A 17,470-nucleotide genomic window follows, 5' to 3' on the forward strand; every position below is an offset into this window, starting at 1 on the left:
TGGGACGTGGACCCACACAATCCGGCTCTAGAGTCTGCGTTATTAACTACTGGGCTATACTGTCACACCAACATCACTTTTTAATTACTCTAACTTTACCCTAGGAAATACAAGTCGGTGGAGAGGTCAAATGAAGTAAAAGTTTCTCTCAAGTTTCTTGTCTACTCTCTACCACCTCCCAGCACACCAGCCTCCTGTCCCCTCCCCCGAAGCCTGAACTTCCCAAGTGTGTTTCTCCTGACTGGAGAGTCTGGGGGAGACTCGCCCTGGCCTCTCAGGAGTCCATTCTCCACATCTTCAAGCTCTGAAGAGCAGGATGGGAAAACTACACAAACCACAGAAGAGAGGCCAACAAGGACACAAAGAATAATTCTGGCTGTTCTCAGAGAGTGGAGGAGAAGAGCTCTCTCGAAGAGTATTTGACGAGCCCACTAACAGGGCAGGAGGAACTCCACCAGGCCGTGGATGCTAGCTACCCCTAGGCGACTACTCTCGACAGGTGGAGAAATTGTGTCTATATAGGTGTGATCTTATTTAAGGGAGCAAAGTTAAATCCCCGCCCCCGAAACTGCTTTCTTATGCCTCCCTGGGCCCCCAGGCGATCCTCCCTAAAAGCCTGCAGGAATCCGAGACCACAGACCACACCCTTAACTGTTAATCAACCCTTTCTTACCTGCACAGCATCGGGTCCCCAAGACAAAAGGCCAGAGGCAGTATGGCTGAGAACCCTGCATACGTAAAAGCTACAAGCACATACCCTGATAGTGTTTTAGAAGGAAAACCTTCAATTTATGTAAGAACAGTCTACTGAGATGAAAAGTAAGCAATAACAATTAGGCCATCACCTCAACCATTTCCTCAAGTAAACAGACAAACAGACGTAAAATTTACAGCCCAGTTCATCTGCACCTCTGTCCATACAAGCTCTGAACTTCGGCATTCCCCAAAGAATATCAATAAATATTAGGGGGGCAGGGAACTACTTTGAGTGTTTTTTAAAACTCCATGTGTTTCTGTTAATACAAAATCCCACCAATATTAAATATTTGACAGAGTTTTTGGCATACAAATTTAATGTAAGAACGTGAGCAATCTACTTGTTAATTTCTGAATTAACTTTATATATGAACACATTAAATAAACACTGTTTAAGATGCCGGGAGAAAGGAGCTTACTCAATTTGAAAAGGTGTATTTTAACAACCTGGAATGTTCTATGTATTATTCTCAAATGTTTGGCCTTCCAAAATTTGCTACCGCAGAGTGAATTCATTTCTTTCCTCAGTGTTTAAACTGTACTGTTGGTAGACTGTGATCTTCAATACACAAAATGCTTGTCTTTGAATGAACTCAGTTATATGCTGTTTGAACGGACACCTCTGGCTCCAGTTAAATATTTTCTTTTGTACTCACGTGACAGCAACCACAATTGGTTAAAACAGATCCTAAAGTACAATATTTTGTGTTTTAACCTTCTAATCTTTAAAAAAAAAAATCATACCTTCTGGATTTTTTTTTATAAGAATTCTATAAGAGCTGTTTTATAAAAGAAAAAAATTTAAATTAATTGTATTCAATCAGCAGTATGATATTTTCAGGTATTTATACTTTGCTAACTAAAAAAAGAAACTAAGCACTGTAAATAAAAACCATACTGGAATATTCTTCTGTAAAAGACACTACTTGAATAAGAAGAAGCTTTTCTAAATACCCTGTAAACTAGATTTAAATATGTTATATACTATTGAAGTCAAAGTTATTAATGTTTGTATTATCAGAAAGGTATATAAAGTTTAATTTCAATAGAAAGGGAACAAACTTTTAATTAATCAAAGAAGATCACATTGCTTTTTAAAGGTTAGGTGATATCATACTGCTTTATATATATGCAACTGAACTATAAAAAATAAACTTTTGGCAGAAAAATCATAGAGTAGTTTAAATTATATCGACACAAGAATTCCAAGCTGCCAAGTGTGGGTCATGAAAAGTACTCCTATATGTTACTTGAGACATAAGATAACGCTTTTAACTCATTTCCCAAATACTTAACCTGTGTCTTTCATGCAATGATCTAAAAGTTGGTCATGGCAAAGAGAACCTATCCAACTCCTAGCCGCTCTTCTGTCTCTATTACTGGTGTAAACCCGTTATGTAAGAGCCTCTCATCGGATGAAGGAGAAAGGGGGGGAACACAATGCTATTACCAATTTCTTTGTTGGGTAAGCTCCTCTTTGAAACAACAGGAGGAAGCGGGGGTGAGTCTCTCCATCAAGCTTCTAAGGGTCGCTTATGCTTTAGTTTTAAGAGTTCATAGTTTTTGGGAATGTTTAACTTCAAGAGGCAAATTATTTTGTTTGAGAAGCCTATTTTCTCAATCTGCATCAGATCTGCCAAGATTCTTAAGGGGAGGAAATAACCAAGCACCAAAGATGAATACCACAGAGTTTTGCATAAGGATGCCAGTTTTAAAGCCCGAGGATGTCAGTCTTAGGGCTCCTGGCTTTACCCTCCATGGAGCCAGGACCCACAGCGCTAGTACACACAGAAAGGCCTTCTCCAATCCTTTTGACTTTGATCTTGACACTGACTGAACCCCTAAGCATTCCAGAGCTTTTCCCCCATGCAAACATTAGTTATGATGATTGTGAGTCAAATAAAGAATAAAGCCACAGCAATGCAAGCAATTATTCTGTGAAAATAGCTAAATGGCTAATTTGATACATATTATTACCTGACTGAAGTCATTATTCTAAATTCAGTGTTTAACACAATCTCCTAGGTGTTAAGTGCACTTGTAAAATTTAGTGCAGAAAATTATCAACATGACTGTTTTTTAATAAATTTATAAAACACCAACATGACAGAATTATTCTCCTTTTAAAATGTTTGCATTAAATTAGAAGCACTTCTTAAAACCTAGTCTATGAATTATTATTCAAAGTCATATAAATAAAAGATTTCATGTTAACTTTCTGTCTTTCTTCATAGCGTTATTCTGTAATTTTAGCAAAAAGCACGATGGACGTCCCATCCTAAAAATCTAGGTACCAAAACTGCTGAAGTCCGGAAGTGTTGGGTTAGATGGCCTTTACAATTTACAAGGGTAGTTATGTAAAGAATCACTATCAGATACGCTGATTACAGAACAAAGTGCTTTTAAATGACTTAAAAAATGTTCAGAACCAGTATAATAATTTTTGCATAACTCTGGAGTTCAGGGGTTTAGGAGACAACGTTAAAAAAAAAAAAAACTTCAAATGGAATTTTAATTCTTTGACAATAAAAGTACTAGCTTTCTATTTAAGCTTCATAGACATAGACTGTCTCTCTGAATAAGGCCATATTTACTATACGCTACTGATTTGGATAACGTTGACCAGATTTGTTTTTATTCAAAAATAGAGAGCATCCACATATAAGAACTACCAATACATCTCTCTGTGAATCAAGTCTAGTTTTAAGAAAATAGAAAAGACAAAAAGGAAGGAAGTGTGAATGGGAATCAGTAAACATTCCTAAATGGTCTTCAAGAGGCACAGAAAGCAAAAAAACAAGAACAAAAACAAAAAACCCTAAAACATCCAGATGATGACATTTGAGTAATTTTGGAATAAATATTTCTCAGACTCAAATATTAAAGCTTATCACATAAATAACTCTGCATATTAACAAAAATCACCCATTACAATGAAGAGCTCTACCCACGTGCATGTGCGCGCGCACACACACACACACACACACACACAATCCCTCTGAAACACACACATTTATACTGAAGCCAGTTTAAGGAGAGCTATTAGAAAGACAATATACTCATTTCGTGTAGTTCTTTAAAGAATCACATTTGTAAAAACAAATAAATGAAAATTCGCAATTCTATCAAACTGGACATTTCTAAGTTGCCTAAGACTCAAACAAATTGGGAGTATGGATTCAGATTCGAGTAGAATCACATTGATTTCCTTTTCAAGTTACGCACATTTTATCCCACATGCACCAAATGTATTAGAAGTGTGCAGGCCCCCCGTTTAGAAATCCCTCCGAGCGCAAGTCAGGTGGCTGCCTCGGAGCCCCTGCCGGCGAAAATTCATCGCACTTAAAAACGATGCAACCTTCTGGTTAAACTGTACACTTTCTGATGTCACAATCCATGTGGCATTCTATGACAAGTGTGTTTTCCTTCTACCCAGACTTAACGGAGCAAGAACAAGCAGGCTTTTGAATCAGGGCTCCACTTGGAAGTATTTGCTTGCTTGTGAGATTTATACTCGACTGTAGTTTGGCTCTCTTATAATGTAATTCCTGGGCTATACGCGTCTACAAACTGACAGAAATAACAGGAGATGTGAAAAATGCAACAATACTAAAACCAGATGTTGGTGTAAAATTCCAGGACCATTTATTTGTGCATTTCGCCTTTTAACGTACAATCTCTATGCTGAAAACAAAAGGCTTTTTTTACTCTTAAAATACCTAGAACCATGAAACGTTTAGAGGAGATGAAGTAGGACATTTATGGGATGGGGACTTGACAGGGGTGAGGGGGTGGGGAGTAAAAGAGCAGCGAGAGGAGGGGAGTATGAAGGGAGAAAAAGAACGTACCCAAATCCACACGATCTTTTTTTCAGCAATCCTGCCTCATCCTTTCCTGCTCTTATTTTGGTTTAATCTAGTCTTGTAACCACTCCAAACAGGCAAGTTAAAGGTCAGAGTTACTATGATTTCTGGATAAGCAAGGAGTTAAGAAGAACAAGAACTGTTCTTAGGCTCAATTGCCTTTGTGCCCAACAAAGTGGTAGATTTTCTCCCCCTAATTTTACCAAGAAGTGTCTTACCCAAATCTTCTAGCTTTGGAGAAATAAAAGAGTTGCATTTGAGGTTACATTTATAAAAACACCTACGTTCAGAAGTCAAGGAAAGTAGTGTTGCTAGTTAGTTTCTTAAAGTGTGAGTCATGGGCTTATTACAGACAACCGCAAACACCCCTTTCTTCAAAAGATTCACTTCAATACTGTGTCAGCTTCTTACTTGTTTGGTTGCCATGAAATGATGATCCAAAAGCTATCACAAGGCACTACGAGCTCTCGTTCTCCCACAAACACCTGCTTTAATAGTCAAAAATAAACAGCAAGATTTGGTTACTCTGCATTTTTATTAACAAACTTACATGATTTCCTGTTGGAAACTTTCAAGGGCTGAACTAATATTTCTGGTCGTCTCAGAGCCAATCTCCTGGGGGAAAAAGAAGGTCAATGCCTATCAATTTTCAGTACAGATCCAAGATTAATATAACACCAAAATATTAAAAGTCCCAAGGAAAAAAAAAAAAGGCAGGGGAAAAAAATGAACACAATGCAATCTATTCGAATTAAAAGATAAATCCTCTACTTTCAAATTTTTATAAATCATCCACACTCCAAAATCACTCTTCTTTTTTCCCCCCATCTTTCACATCAATACAGTTTGAGATATTAATGTGCTATTTTTCCATTTGCTTCATAACAAAAACCGAATATGACCTGGTCTTGTCCTATTATTTTTGGTCATTATTCATCCTTAGTTAGACACAACAGAAATCCAAACCTGAGGGATAAAGGATTCTAAAGCAAGGTTTTAGTGCTCATTTTATCACGACTCTCCTCCAGTGATATTTTGCAGAGAACAAAAGGTCATTTGAAGAGAGACCATTCTTGCATGCCAGGAGCTCACCTTTCCTGGAAATGCTTTGAGGGAATCAGGCCTGCCCTGGGGTTGGCATCACCCGCGTGCTTTGCTTGCCACCATGTTGAATCATCTTGGCTCATAATCTGAAGAATATCTCCCTTCTTGAAAGAAAGCCCAGCTTCCTTACATGGAATTGCTTTATCCTCATGAGGGTCATAGTCAAAGAGGGCTTTGATAAACATCTGGAAGAGAGTTTCATTTAAAAGGAATAAAGATAAAAAATAACTGTGAAAGGGCCCATATTCTTCTCCGATTTGAGGGTAACTTTAAAAAAAGAATAATTTTTATTTTTTTTAAATTTTTTTTAAAGGTTTTATTTGTTTGTCAGAGAGAGAGAGAGAGAGCACAAGCAGGGGGAGCAGCAGGCAGAGGGAGAAGCAGGCTCCCCTGCTGAGCAAGGAGCCCGATGCAGGACTTGATCCCAGGACCCTGGGATCACAACCAGAGCCCAAGGCAGATGCTTAACAGACTGAGCCAGCCAGGCATTCCCCCCCTAAAAAGAATGATTTTTTAAAAAGGATTATGAAAATGAACTTATTGTGACAAAGAGGGTATGTATTAGATGAGGAAACATTAGTGCCCCCACCGCCAAAACCAACAAAAAAGGTTTTTAAGGAATGATTACCTTGCCTTCTTTGGATGGCGCCTCCTCTTTGATGCTGGGTATAATCTTAAATGTAATTGCTCCCTGAGACTGAGCCTGATAACAGAGGAAAGACTTATCAGAGAACTTCTAGAGCCAAGGAGAAGGCAGGCAAAATAGGTAGAAAATGGAATGATTCTGAAAATGTATAAGCTTGGCGTTTCTCCCCTTCGATAAACCAAACTGAGAAAACTATTTTTGTAGAAATTCCTGCAATATGAGAAAGCACTCAAGTTTGTCAAATAAGTTAAAAAACACTAAATCCACTTTTACCTCCTGTGCACTTTTGGTTTTTTTTATTTATTTTTTAAGATTTTATTTATTTATTTGACAGAGAGACAGCCAGCGAGAGAGGGAACACAAGCAGGGGGAGTGGGAGAGGAAGAAACAGGCTCCCAGCGGAGGAGCCTGATGTGGGGCTCGATCCCAGAACACCAGGATCACGCCCTGAGCCGAAGGAAGATGCTTAATGACTGAGCCACCCAGGCGCCCCAACTCCTGTGCACTTTTTAAATGCCGGTGGCTGTATTCCATCCATGTTGAGCTACTTCAAAACAGAAACGCAGAACATGCAGGGTGCCTTACAGAGACAGCAGTAGAGACGATGTGCAAGACTCAGACGATACATTCAAGCATCGACATCCACCTTTTTAGGAACAAAATAAATAATTCACTACACACACACACACACACACACACACACACACACACACACATTAGCTACAATGCTCAGCAGAGAAAGAAGAACATTCACTGCTATTATATTCTGGTTAGTGAGTAAAACACCAAATGTAATAGATTAATTAAAACATGAAAAGACTAAGTACCTATTAATTTAATTAAAGCAAGCGATGACAATATATGCGGTTCTATTCTGACCATCTCAGACCAGAGCAGATCTCCCTTTCATCTACTCTCATGTCTTTCTCTGTTTCTGTCTTTCTAGCATTTCTCATAACCGTACGAAGTAATCACTTATACAATTATCTCTTAATATCTGTTTCCCCTGCTAAATTCTAAGCTCCATGAAAACACTAAGTACCTGGCACATATTTGAGAGGCAGGAGGGAGGAAAGAAAAGAGGAAGATGGGATCAGGCAGATAGGAAAGGAAGGAAGAAGGAAAGAGAGAGAGAGAGAGGGAGAGAGAAAGGAGAATGGGTAGGTATCTCTGAGGCACATCATCGTAAACCAGGGCTCTGTTCTGGGGAGGGGGGGAGGCCCTGATTTGTATTGTTTGCCAAAGTCCATGGACCACAGCCAACTTCCATTTACCAGTGTGAAGTCCCTGAAAGCCCAGGTGGGAAAAGCTGCATAGAATCAGCTCTTGGAAATGTTAAGGAAGCAGCTCCAATACAGACAGAGACTCAAGTGAAATGGGGCTTTAACAGTATAAATATCCGAAAATTTTACAGCAGGAGTGATTTCAAACCGGTAATATCACTGTTATTACTTATCATAAAACAACTGACAAATCTTATTAAGAATTCATGTAATACAGAACTGCATAGGCAGAGAGAAAGCAAGTTCTCTCTGATCTCTTCCCACTGGACGTGCGTGTATGTTTGTGTGAATGTATGTAAAGCCCTTAGAACAGTGTCATTAAGGGCTCAAAAACTGTAAAAATTACTAGTATTACTAAGTCACATAGGTCTATCAGCCATTGTGATTGCCATCACGTGGATGAATCATGAATGCAACCTTCTTGCTATTTCTTTTTTTTTTTTTTTAAAGGTTTTTATTCATTCGACAGAGATAGAGACAGCCAGTGAGAGAGGGAACACAAGCAGGGGGAGTGGGAGAGGAAGAAGCAGGCTCACAGCGGAGGAGCCTGATGTGGCTCGATCCCAGAACGCCGGGATCACGCCCTGAGCCGAAGGCAGACGCTTAACCGCTGTGCCACCCAGGCGCCCCTCTTGCTATTTCTAAATAGTTTTTACAATCTTGCTTATATAATACATTTGACGAATTATTTCCTATGGCGTTAATCCCCAACAACTGATGTCTTGATTAAAGGGTAGGCAAATTTAAAGTTTTGATGGTTTCAGACAGCCATCTCAAAAGGATCTACTAAATTCATCCCACCACTGGGAACACATGAGTAGAACTACGTGCCTAGAATCTGCTGATGTAGCTGTTATCAGGCTTTCAAATCCCTGAATCCAAGTTTTCAGACATGTTTTCTTTTGTTAATTTTTCTATAAATATTTTTTCTCTTGGTTTTTAGGAACTCTACATGTTAAAATACCTTCTATCATATATATGGGCAATATTTTTCCTAAGCGTCATGTGTCTTTCAAGTTACATATGGCATCTTTTTCGATATAGAAAGTTTTTTAATTCTTGCAATCGTATCAGTTATTTTTCTATTTGAACTTCACATCAAGTTTAAAAAGTCTCCCTTTATCTTTGATTTTTTAAAAATATTTAATTCGTTGGGATTTGTTTTGGGTGTAGTGTAAAACAGGGCCTGATGTTATTCTTTATAACTGAATCATCAATTTATCCAGTACCATTTATGAAATGACTTCACTGTTTTCCCATGGATTTAAAATGCCATCTTAATCATATACTAAATTTTCATATATACAAGGGTCTTTTTGAAGATACCAAACTCTATTTCTGTATGCTTATGTTTTCATATGTTAACAGAGACAGTCTCCCTCATTTTATCCTTACAAATGAACTGGAGAATGAATACTGTCGAGGCCTAAAATTATTTTGTTCGTTTTAGATCTCACACGACATCTAAATTAGTTTCACTGTTTTAGATACGAAAGCACAGCCTACAGTCTGGCCATGTCGATGGGAGAAGGGAAAAGAAAAATGCATCACGAATAACAGAGTAGAAGCCATCTCTTAAGGACCTATTTGGGACAGGTCCTGTACTAAACTCTTCCGATACATTAGCTCATTTAATCCTCAAAACACTGCAGTGAGGTATTTACCTCTTCTTATTTTCATTTTGTAAATGAAAACACTGAGGCAATGCAAAGATTAAGGTATTTTCCAAGGACACACAGGGATTAAGTAATGAAGCTGGGATTACAACTCTGGACAGCTAAATCCAAATCCTGTATTTGTAACCAAGTCTGAAACATACTGATGCAATTTCATGTTTTACTGCAATTTTAAAATACATTTTCAACTTACCAAAATCTTAATTATTTCCTCAGGCCTTTTATCCTCCACTGGAATCCCATTCACTTCCCTAAGTTCATCACCAACATGAATAAGACCTGAGAAGTAGCAAATTTGTAAATTAGCAGAGTTACCTACAAAAGAACTGTAATTTGCAATCGTGTCCATACTCATAGCATCGTTTGGTTCCCTTAATACATTCGAGGAGATCTTTAGGCTTCTCAGGTTTCAGATTCTGTGCCTCTAAATAGCAATGAATCAAAGACCACCATGCTATAATACTGGCAAGGAAATGACATCAGCATCCCAGTCTTTGTCTAGAAATGTATATTATTTTCATCTAATAAATGAATTTTTATTTTGTTTCAAAGGCTGCACACTTGCAGTAGTAGTTTTCAAATCAGAAACACTTGAAACAGATTTTAATATAACTTTGGAAGCCCATGGAGACTGAGACTGTAAAGTAGAGGCAGATGTATCATTTATTTCAATAGGTTCCCACAGTTCAACCCAGAGAAAAGTATCTTATTGTTTGATGTATTACATCAAAAGATTGTTACCCACTTAATTACATGCTGGAAATGTCGCCCATGAAATGCACCATGACTTGTCCACGCGCCTAGGGTTGAAACCCTTACCACTTTTTTTTTTTTTTTTTTTTAATCCTTACCACTTCTATCCGCAGCTCCCCCTCTCATGATTCTGGCCACAACGATGGCTCCAGTCTGCTCATCTTTCTTAATCGTAGCTCCCTTTGAAGGAAAACAAAAAAAGTACTTGTGGGTAAAGGTGTGTGCATTGGGTGGTAGGAAAGGGAGCAGAAATAGGGACACTTATCTGGAAAAAGTGAAAACAATTACAAAAGATTAAAGGTACGAGGCAGAAGAAACAGACATCAAGCCCCTTGGCTTACAAACACTCCTGACTTGGGACAGATTTTCTATCAGACACATCATCTACGCTTTTCAGCACCATTTAAGGCTTTTTCAAATCCTTAACCTCTTCAACACAATGAAAAATACAAATATCTTCTTTCCATTGTAAATACCTTGTACCTGAATAGGATTTGTTTTTGCCCCTTGACAGCATTTGCTCATCTCACGTTGTCTTTATAAGACCCCATGAAGAAGGTGGGCTAGACTGAGATTAAGTGAACACAAAAATCTTACATAAATTAGAAAACTAAAATCCAGGTTATCTGGCTTTTACTTTAGTGATCCTTTATTACGCCATGACGGTAAAGGAACTCAGCCATAATGACAAAGAAAGAAAGAAAAAAAAAGACTTAAACTCCAAAATCAGTCATATTCCTTACCTAATGCTAAGATAAACTAATGGAAGAAAGATCTGTTACTCTAAGGCCTTTATGTACCAGGCCTGTACTTAGTACAAAGAGAACGAACGTTCTGGCATAAGATTAGGAAACAATTTCAAAAAGAGTCCAGAAATTGTTCATTTATGGATGTTCAGAAGCAAATTAACTGAATGCTGCTTTATAAGAACATCAGGGACAAATGGTTACTTTGGACACCTTTTTATGACTTTCCTTCTAAGAAACTGGCATTGGTGCAGGCAAGCATCCTACAACGGCATCACACAGCTAAAAAGATGCACGTTAGGTGGTGGCAGAATTCACCCTGAAAACGAAAGTGGAATTTTTCTCATACGTCAATAAACACGTGTGTATCATTAAAAAATAGATATGTAAACAAAATTAGGAATACATTTGTAATAAGTAGTGTGGTTACATAAACTTTCATTTGCCTTAACAATATTTCGAACCTCCCCATTAAAGTATGCCTAATGGCAGAAGGGTCTGGGGACCCAATTTAAGATTAATTACCCATTTTTTAGAGTGTTCTCCCCCCCCAATATTTTTTCTTTTTCTAATTGAGGTAAACTTGGTATGTAACATTATATGACTTTCAGGTATACACCATTACAATTCGACATCTGTATGCAGTACAGAGATCACCACTACGAGTCTAGTTACCACCCATCACATATGATTGATCCCATTCACTCATTTCGTCCCCCCACCAACCTTCTGGTGGTCTGTATCTATGAGTTCATTTTGTTTTTTCATTTGTTTTTTTCTAGATTTCACATTTGAATAAAATTATATGGTATTTGTCACCCTCTAACTTCTTTCACTTAGTATAACACCTTCAAGGTCTATCCGTGTTGTCACAAATGGTAAGATTTCATTCGTTTTTAATGGCAGAGTAATATTCCATCATATATATACACACACACACACACACACACACACACACACAGAGAGAGACACACACCACATCTTCTTCACCTATTCATCTACCAGTGGACATCTGGGTTCTTTCCAGGTCTTGGCCATTGTATACAATGCTACAATGAATACAGGGGGGCGTATAGCTTTTCTTTTTTTTCTTTTTTTTTTTTGAAGACTTCATTTATTAGAGAGAGAGAGAGAAACAGAGAGAAGAGAGAGATCACGAGCAGCGGGGAGGAGTAGAGGGAGAAGCAGACTCCTCTGAGCAGGGGGCCCGATGCAGGACTCAATCCCAGGACCCCGAAATCATGACCTGAGCTGAAGGCAGATGCTTAACCAAATGAGCCACCCAGGAGCCCAGGGCATGTATCTTTTCAAGTCAGTATTTTTATATTCTTTAGATAAACAGCCAGAAGTGGAATGGATGGATCACATAGTAGTTCTAGTCTTAATTTTTTAACAGTATGGAGAAGTCTCCACGCTGTTTTTCATAGTGGCTGGACTAATTTAAATTCCCATTAACAGTGTACAAGGGTTCCCTTTTCTCTACATCCTCATCAAACTTGTTATATCTTGTCTTTTTGAAATACCGATTCTAACTGACGAGAGGTGACGTGTCAAATGCAGTTTTGATTTGCATTTCCCTAATAATTAGTGATGCTGAGCATCCTTTCATGTGCCTATTGGCCATCTGGATGCCTTCTTTGGAATAGTGTCTATTCAGATCCCCTGCCCATTTTTTAATTGAGTTGTTTTTTGTTTTTTGGGTTTTTTTGAGTTGTAGAAGTTCTTGATATATTTTGAAAATTAATCCCTTATCAGATATATGATTTGCAAAAATCTTTTCAGTAGATTATCCTTTAATTTCAATGATTTCTTTTGCTGAGCAGAAGTTTAATGTAGTCTAATCTGTTTATTTTTGTTTCCCTTGCCTTTGGAGTCAGATCTACAAAAATATTTCTAAGACACACGTTGAGGAGCTTACCACCTATGTTTTCTTTTTCTAGAATTTTACAGTTTCAGGTCTTACATTCAAGTCTTTAATGCATTATGAGTTAATTTTTGCATATAGTGCAAGACAGTGGTCAAGTTTCATTCTTCTGCCTGTGGCTGTCCAGTTTTTCCCAACAACATTTATTGAAAATTCTTTCTCCATTGTGTGTTATTGGCTCTTTTGTTGTAAATTAATTGTCCATTGTAAATGAGTGGGTTTAATTTTGGGCTCTCACTTCGATTCCACTGATCAGTGTGTGTGTTTTTATGCCCATACCAAACTGTTTTGACTACTATAGCTTTGTACTATAATTTGAAATCAAGGAATATGATGCCTCAAACTTTGTTCTTCTTTCTCAAGATTACTTTGGCTATTTGGCATCTTCTGTGGTTCCATACAGATTTTAGAATTATTTGTTCTTGCTCCAAGAAAAATGCCGTTGGAATTTTGAGAGGGACTGAACTGAATCTGTAGATTGCTTTGGGGTAGTATGGACATTTTAACAAAATTAATTCTTCCCTCCATGAGCATGGACTATCTTCCCATTTATTTCTGTCTTCTTCAATTTCTTTCATCAATGTCCTAGTTTTCAGTGTACAGATCTTTCACCTCCTTGGTTAAATTTATTCCTAGGTATTTTATTTTTTTTGGTGCAGTTCTAAATGAGACTGTTTTCTTAATTCCTCTTTCCGATAATTCATTATTCACATACGGAAACACCACAGATTTCTGTTATGTTAATTTTGTATCCTCCTACTTTATTAAATCCATTTATTAGTTCTAACATTTTTGGTGGAGTCTTTTGGATTTTCTTTATATAGTATTGTGTCAACTGCAAATAGTGATAATTTTATAGTTCTTCCTTCCTTGGATGCCTTCTATTTCTTTTTCTTGCTTAATTGCTGTTGCTAGGACCTCCAGCACTGTGTTGAATAATAAATGGCAAGAGTGTGCAATCCTCTTCTTGTTTCTGATCTTAGAGGAAAAACTGTCCACTTTTTACCACTGAGTATGATGTTAGCTGTGGGTGTGTCATATATGGCCTTTATTATCTTTATTCACTTGGTTGAGTTTGGATATGAATGGATGTTGAATTTTGTCAAATGATTTTTCTGCATCTATTAAGATCACATGATTTTTATCCTTCATTTTGTTAATGTGGTATGTCATGCTGATTGATCTGTGGGCACTGATCCATCCTTGGATCTTTGGACTTGATCCAGAGCTCTGAACTTGATCATGGCTTATGTCCTGTTTAATGTATTATTGAATTCAGTTTGCTAATATTTTGCCAATAATTTTTTCATCAGTGACATCAATGATATTGGCCTGTGACTTTCTGTTGTATATGTGGTATTCTTGTCTGGTTTTGGTGTCAGGGTAGTGTTTCAAAACTAACAAAGTGCTCCCTCCCCATTAATTTTTTAAGAATTTTAAAAGGATATGTATTAAATCTTTGAATGTTTGATAAAATTCATCTGTGAAGCCATCTGGTCCTGGGGTTTTGTTTGTTGGGTAATTCTGATTATTAATTCAATATCCTTGCTAGTAATTGGTCTATTCAGATTTTCTATTTCTTTATGACTTGGTCTTGGAAAATTATGTTTCTAGGAATTTATCCATTTCTTCTAGGTTGTCCAATATGTTGGTGTATAAATGTTCAGTCTCATGATTCTTTGTATTTCTTTGGTTTCAGTTTTAACTTCTCTTTCGTTTCTGATTTTACTTGAATCCTGTCTCTTTTTCTTGATGAGTCTGGCTAAAGGGTTGTCAACTTGCTTTATCTTTTCAAAGAATCAGCTCTTAGTTTCATTGACCTTTTCTATTGTTTTGTCTCTTTCATTTATTTCTGCCCTGATCTTCACTATTTCTTTCCTTTTACTAATTTTGGGCTTTCTTTTTGTGTATGATTAGATTGAGATTTACTTGAGGTAGGCTTGTATTGCTATGAATTTCCCTTTTACTACCACTTCTGCTGATTTCAAAAATTTTGGTTTGTGGTGTTCCTATTTTCATTTCTGTCCCTAGGTACTTCTTAATTTCTTCTTTGATTTCTTCAATGACCCACCGATTGTCCAGTAGCATGTTGTTTGATCTCTATATTTTGGGGGTTTTCCTAATTTTCTCCTTTTAATTGATTTCTGGTTTTATACCATTGTGGGTGGAGAAGATGCTTGATATTTCATCTTCTTGAATTTATTGAGACCAGTTTTGTAGCCTAACGTGATCTATCCTGGAGAATGTTCCATGTGCACTTGAGAAGAATGCATATTCTGTTCTTTTTGGATGTATGTATCTATCAAGTCCACCTGGTCTAATGTATTGTTCAAGCCACTGTTTCCTCATGGACTTTCTGTTTGGATGACATATCCATTGATGTAAGTGGGGTGTTTAAGTCCCCTACTGTTACTGAATTACTGTCAATTTCTCCCTTTAAGTCTGTAATATTTGCTTTATATGCCTTGGTGTCTCTATATTTGGTGCATATATATTTACAAATGTTAGGTCTTCTTGTTGGGTTGACCTTTTCATTATGTAATGCCCTTTCTTGTTTATTACTACAGTTTTTGTTTTAAAGTCTATTTTGTCTTTTATAAGTGTAGCTACGCCAGCTTTTTGTTTCCATTTGCATGGAATATCTTTCTCCATTCTTTCACTTTCAGTTTATGTATGTCTTTACTTCTGAAGTGAGTCTCTTATAGGGAGCATATAGATGTGTCTTCTTATTTTTTATCCATTTAACCAGCTTGTGTCTTTTGACTGGAATATTTCGTTCATTTAAAGTAATCATTGATAGGTACACATTTACTGCCATTTTGTTCATTGTTTTCTGGCTGTTTTCATAGTTCCTACCTGTTCTTCTTTTCTCTCTCTTCCCTTCTGGATCAATGCCTTCTTTTTATATTGTTTAGATTCCTTTCTCATTTTCTTTTGTGCATTTAGTATAAATTTTGCTTTGTGATCACCTATAACTTCCTGTGTATAAAATGGTCTGTTTTGAGTTGATAGTGACTTAAGTGAATATATTCCACAACTTTACATTTTTTCTTCTTGCCTCCCATGTTTTATGCTTATGTAATACTTTACACTTTATTTTGTGCCTCCATTAACTAATTACTGTAGTTTATTTAATTTTACTATTTTTTAATTTTGACTTTCACACTTGCCTTATTAGTGGTTGATACAGTATCTTTACTGTATATTTGCCTTTTTCAGTGACATTTTTTACTTTCATATGCTTTCTTATTAATTAGTGCCATTTCTTTTTCAGTTTAGAGAAGTCCCCTTAACATGTCTGATAGAGCCAGTTTAATGATGATGAACCACTTCTGCTTTTGCTTATCTCTAAAACTTTTTAATCTCTCCTTCAAATCTGAGTACTAAACTTACCAGTAGAGACTTCTAGGTTAGCGGTTTTCCTCTTTCGGTACTTCAAATAAGTCATGCCACTCCTCTTCTGGCCTGCAAAGTTTCTGCTGAAAAATCTGCTGATATAAAACTATCAGGGTTTCCTTGATACAGTAAGTTGCTTTTCTCTTGCAGCTTTTAAGATTCTCTCTTTTAACATTTTAATTATAATGTGTCCTGGTATGGATCTCTTTGGGTTCTTCTTATCTGGAACTCTCTGGGCTTTGTGGACCTGTAAGTCTATTTTCTTCTCTAGATTAGAAAAGTCTTCAGCCATTATTTCTTCAAGTAAGTTTTCTGGCCCTGTCTATCTTGTATTTGGAACCCTATAATGTGAATGTTATTCCACTTGATGTTGATTCAAAGGCTCCTTAAATTATCTTCATTTTTTTTCATTCTTTTTTTTCGTTTTTGCTGCTCTGTCGGGTGACTTCTATTGCCTTTTCTTCCAGCGTGCTGATCTGATCTTTGGCTTCATCCAGCTGTTGAACTGCTCTAGTGTATTTTTCAGTTCAGTTACTGTATTGTTCAGCTCTGTACCTTCTGTTTGGAATTTTGTTATATTTTCTCTTTGTTGAGGATCTCACAGTGTTCATCCACTCTTCTGAGTTCAGTGAGCACCTTTATGACCACTACTTTGAATTCTTTATCAGACACATTGCTGATCTCCATTTCATCAATGTCGTTTTCTAATTTTTGTCCTGTTTCATTTGCAACATTTTCCTATGTCTCATTGTTGCCTGTTTGTTTCTATGTACTAGGTAAATCAATCACCTCTCCGAGTATTGAAGGACTGACGACCTTTCAAAGGAGATGTCATATGGCCCAGAAACTCAATCCCCTCTGACCAGAGCTACGTGTTCAAGAAGCATCCCCTGTATGGGATGCATGAATCTCTCTGCTGTGGCAGGGGTATGTGAGTGATGCAGCGGTGTGCAGGGCTAGTGCCCAGCCTGGCTGTAATGCATGGCTGCACTGAGTGGCACAAAGCTACACTGTGACAAAGGGGTGGGCAGGGCTGTTGCCTGACCCAGCTGGGATGCACAATTGTAGTGTGGGGGTTGGCAGGATTCTCAGCTGGGCACATCCCCCAACTCTAGCACATTAGAGGAATAGTTCCCAAATGACTCCCACCCTCACTAACTTTAACAAGCTAGATAAGGTCACAAGTGTGCCACCTGCCAGTGTCTCCATCCCTGGGAAAAGTTGAAAAGTTTCCTGCCTCTCTGGAAAGCACTTTAAGATTAGTAAGTGGGTCTTCTTCACATCTGGTCTAGTTGCTTTGCAAATTGGAGTTTTTGTGCTGTG

The 17,470-nt window shown here is 37.4% G+C and overlaps 1 protein-coding gene across 3 annotated transcripts in view; it reads right to left on the reverse strand.

Annotated features, from left to right (window-relative positions):
• The window catches only part of MPP7 (membrane palmitoylated protein 7), a 297,751-nt gene that overhangs the window by 72,951 nt on the left and 207,330 nt on the right, over window positions 1-17,470 (reverse strand). For all 3 annotated transcript variants that reach the window (XM_034643997.1, XM_034643996.1, XM_011230637.2), the window contains 5 exons: window positions 10,180-10,261; window positions 9,522-9,607; window positions 6,352-6,426; window positions 5,712-5,908; window positions 5,170-5,234 (listed from right to left, as the gene is read on the reverse strand). In XM_034643997.1, coding sequence (XP_034499888.1) covers window positions 5,170-5,234; window positions 5,712-5,908; window positions 6,352-6,426; window positions 9,522-9,607; window positions 10,180-10,261 — 505 coding nt within the window. The remainder of the gene's footprint in view (window positions 1-5,169; window positions 5,235-5,711; window positions 5,909-6,351; window positions 6,427-9,521; window positions 9,608-10,179; window positions 10,262-17,470) is intronic.

This window comes from Ailuropoda melanoleuca, chromosome 15 (assembly GCF_002007445.2).
Source record: "Ailuropoda melanoleuca isolate Jingjing chromosome 15, ASM200744v2, whole genome shotgun sequence".
NCBI lineage: Eukaryota > Metazoa > Chordata > Mammalia > Carnivora > Ursidae > Ailuropoda > Ailuropoda melanoleuca.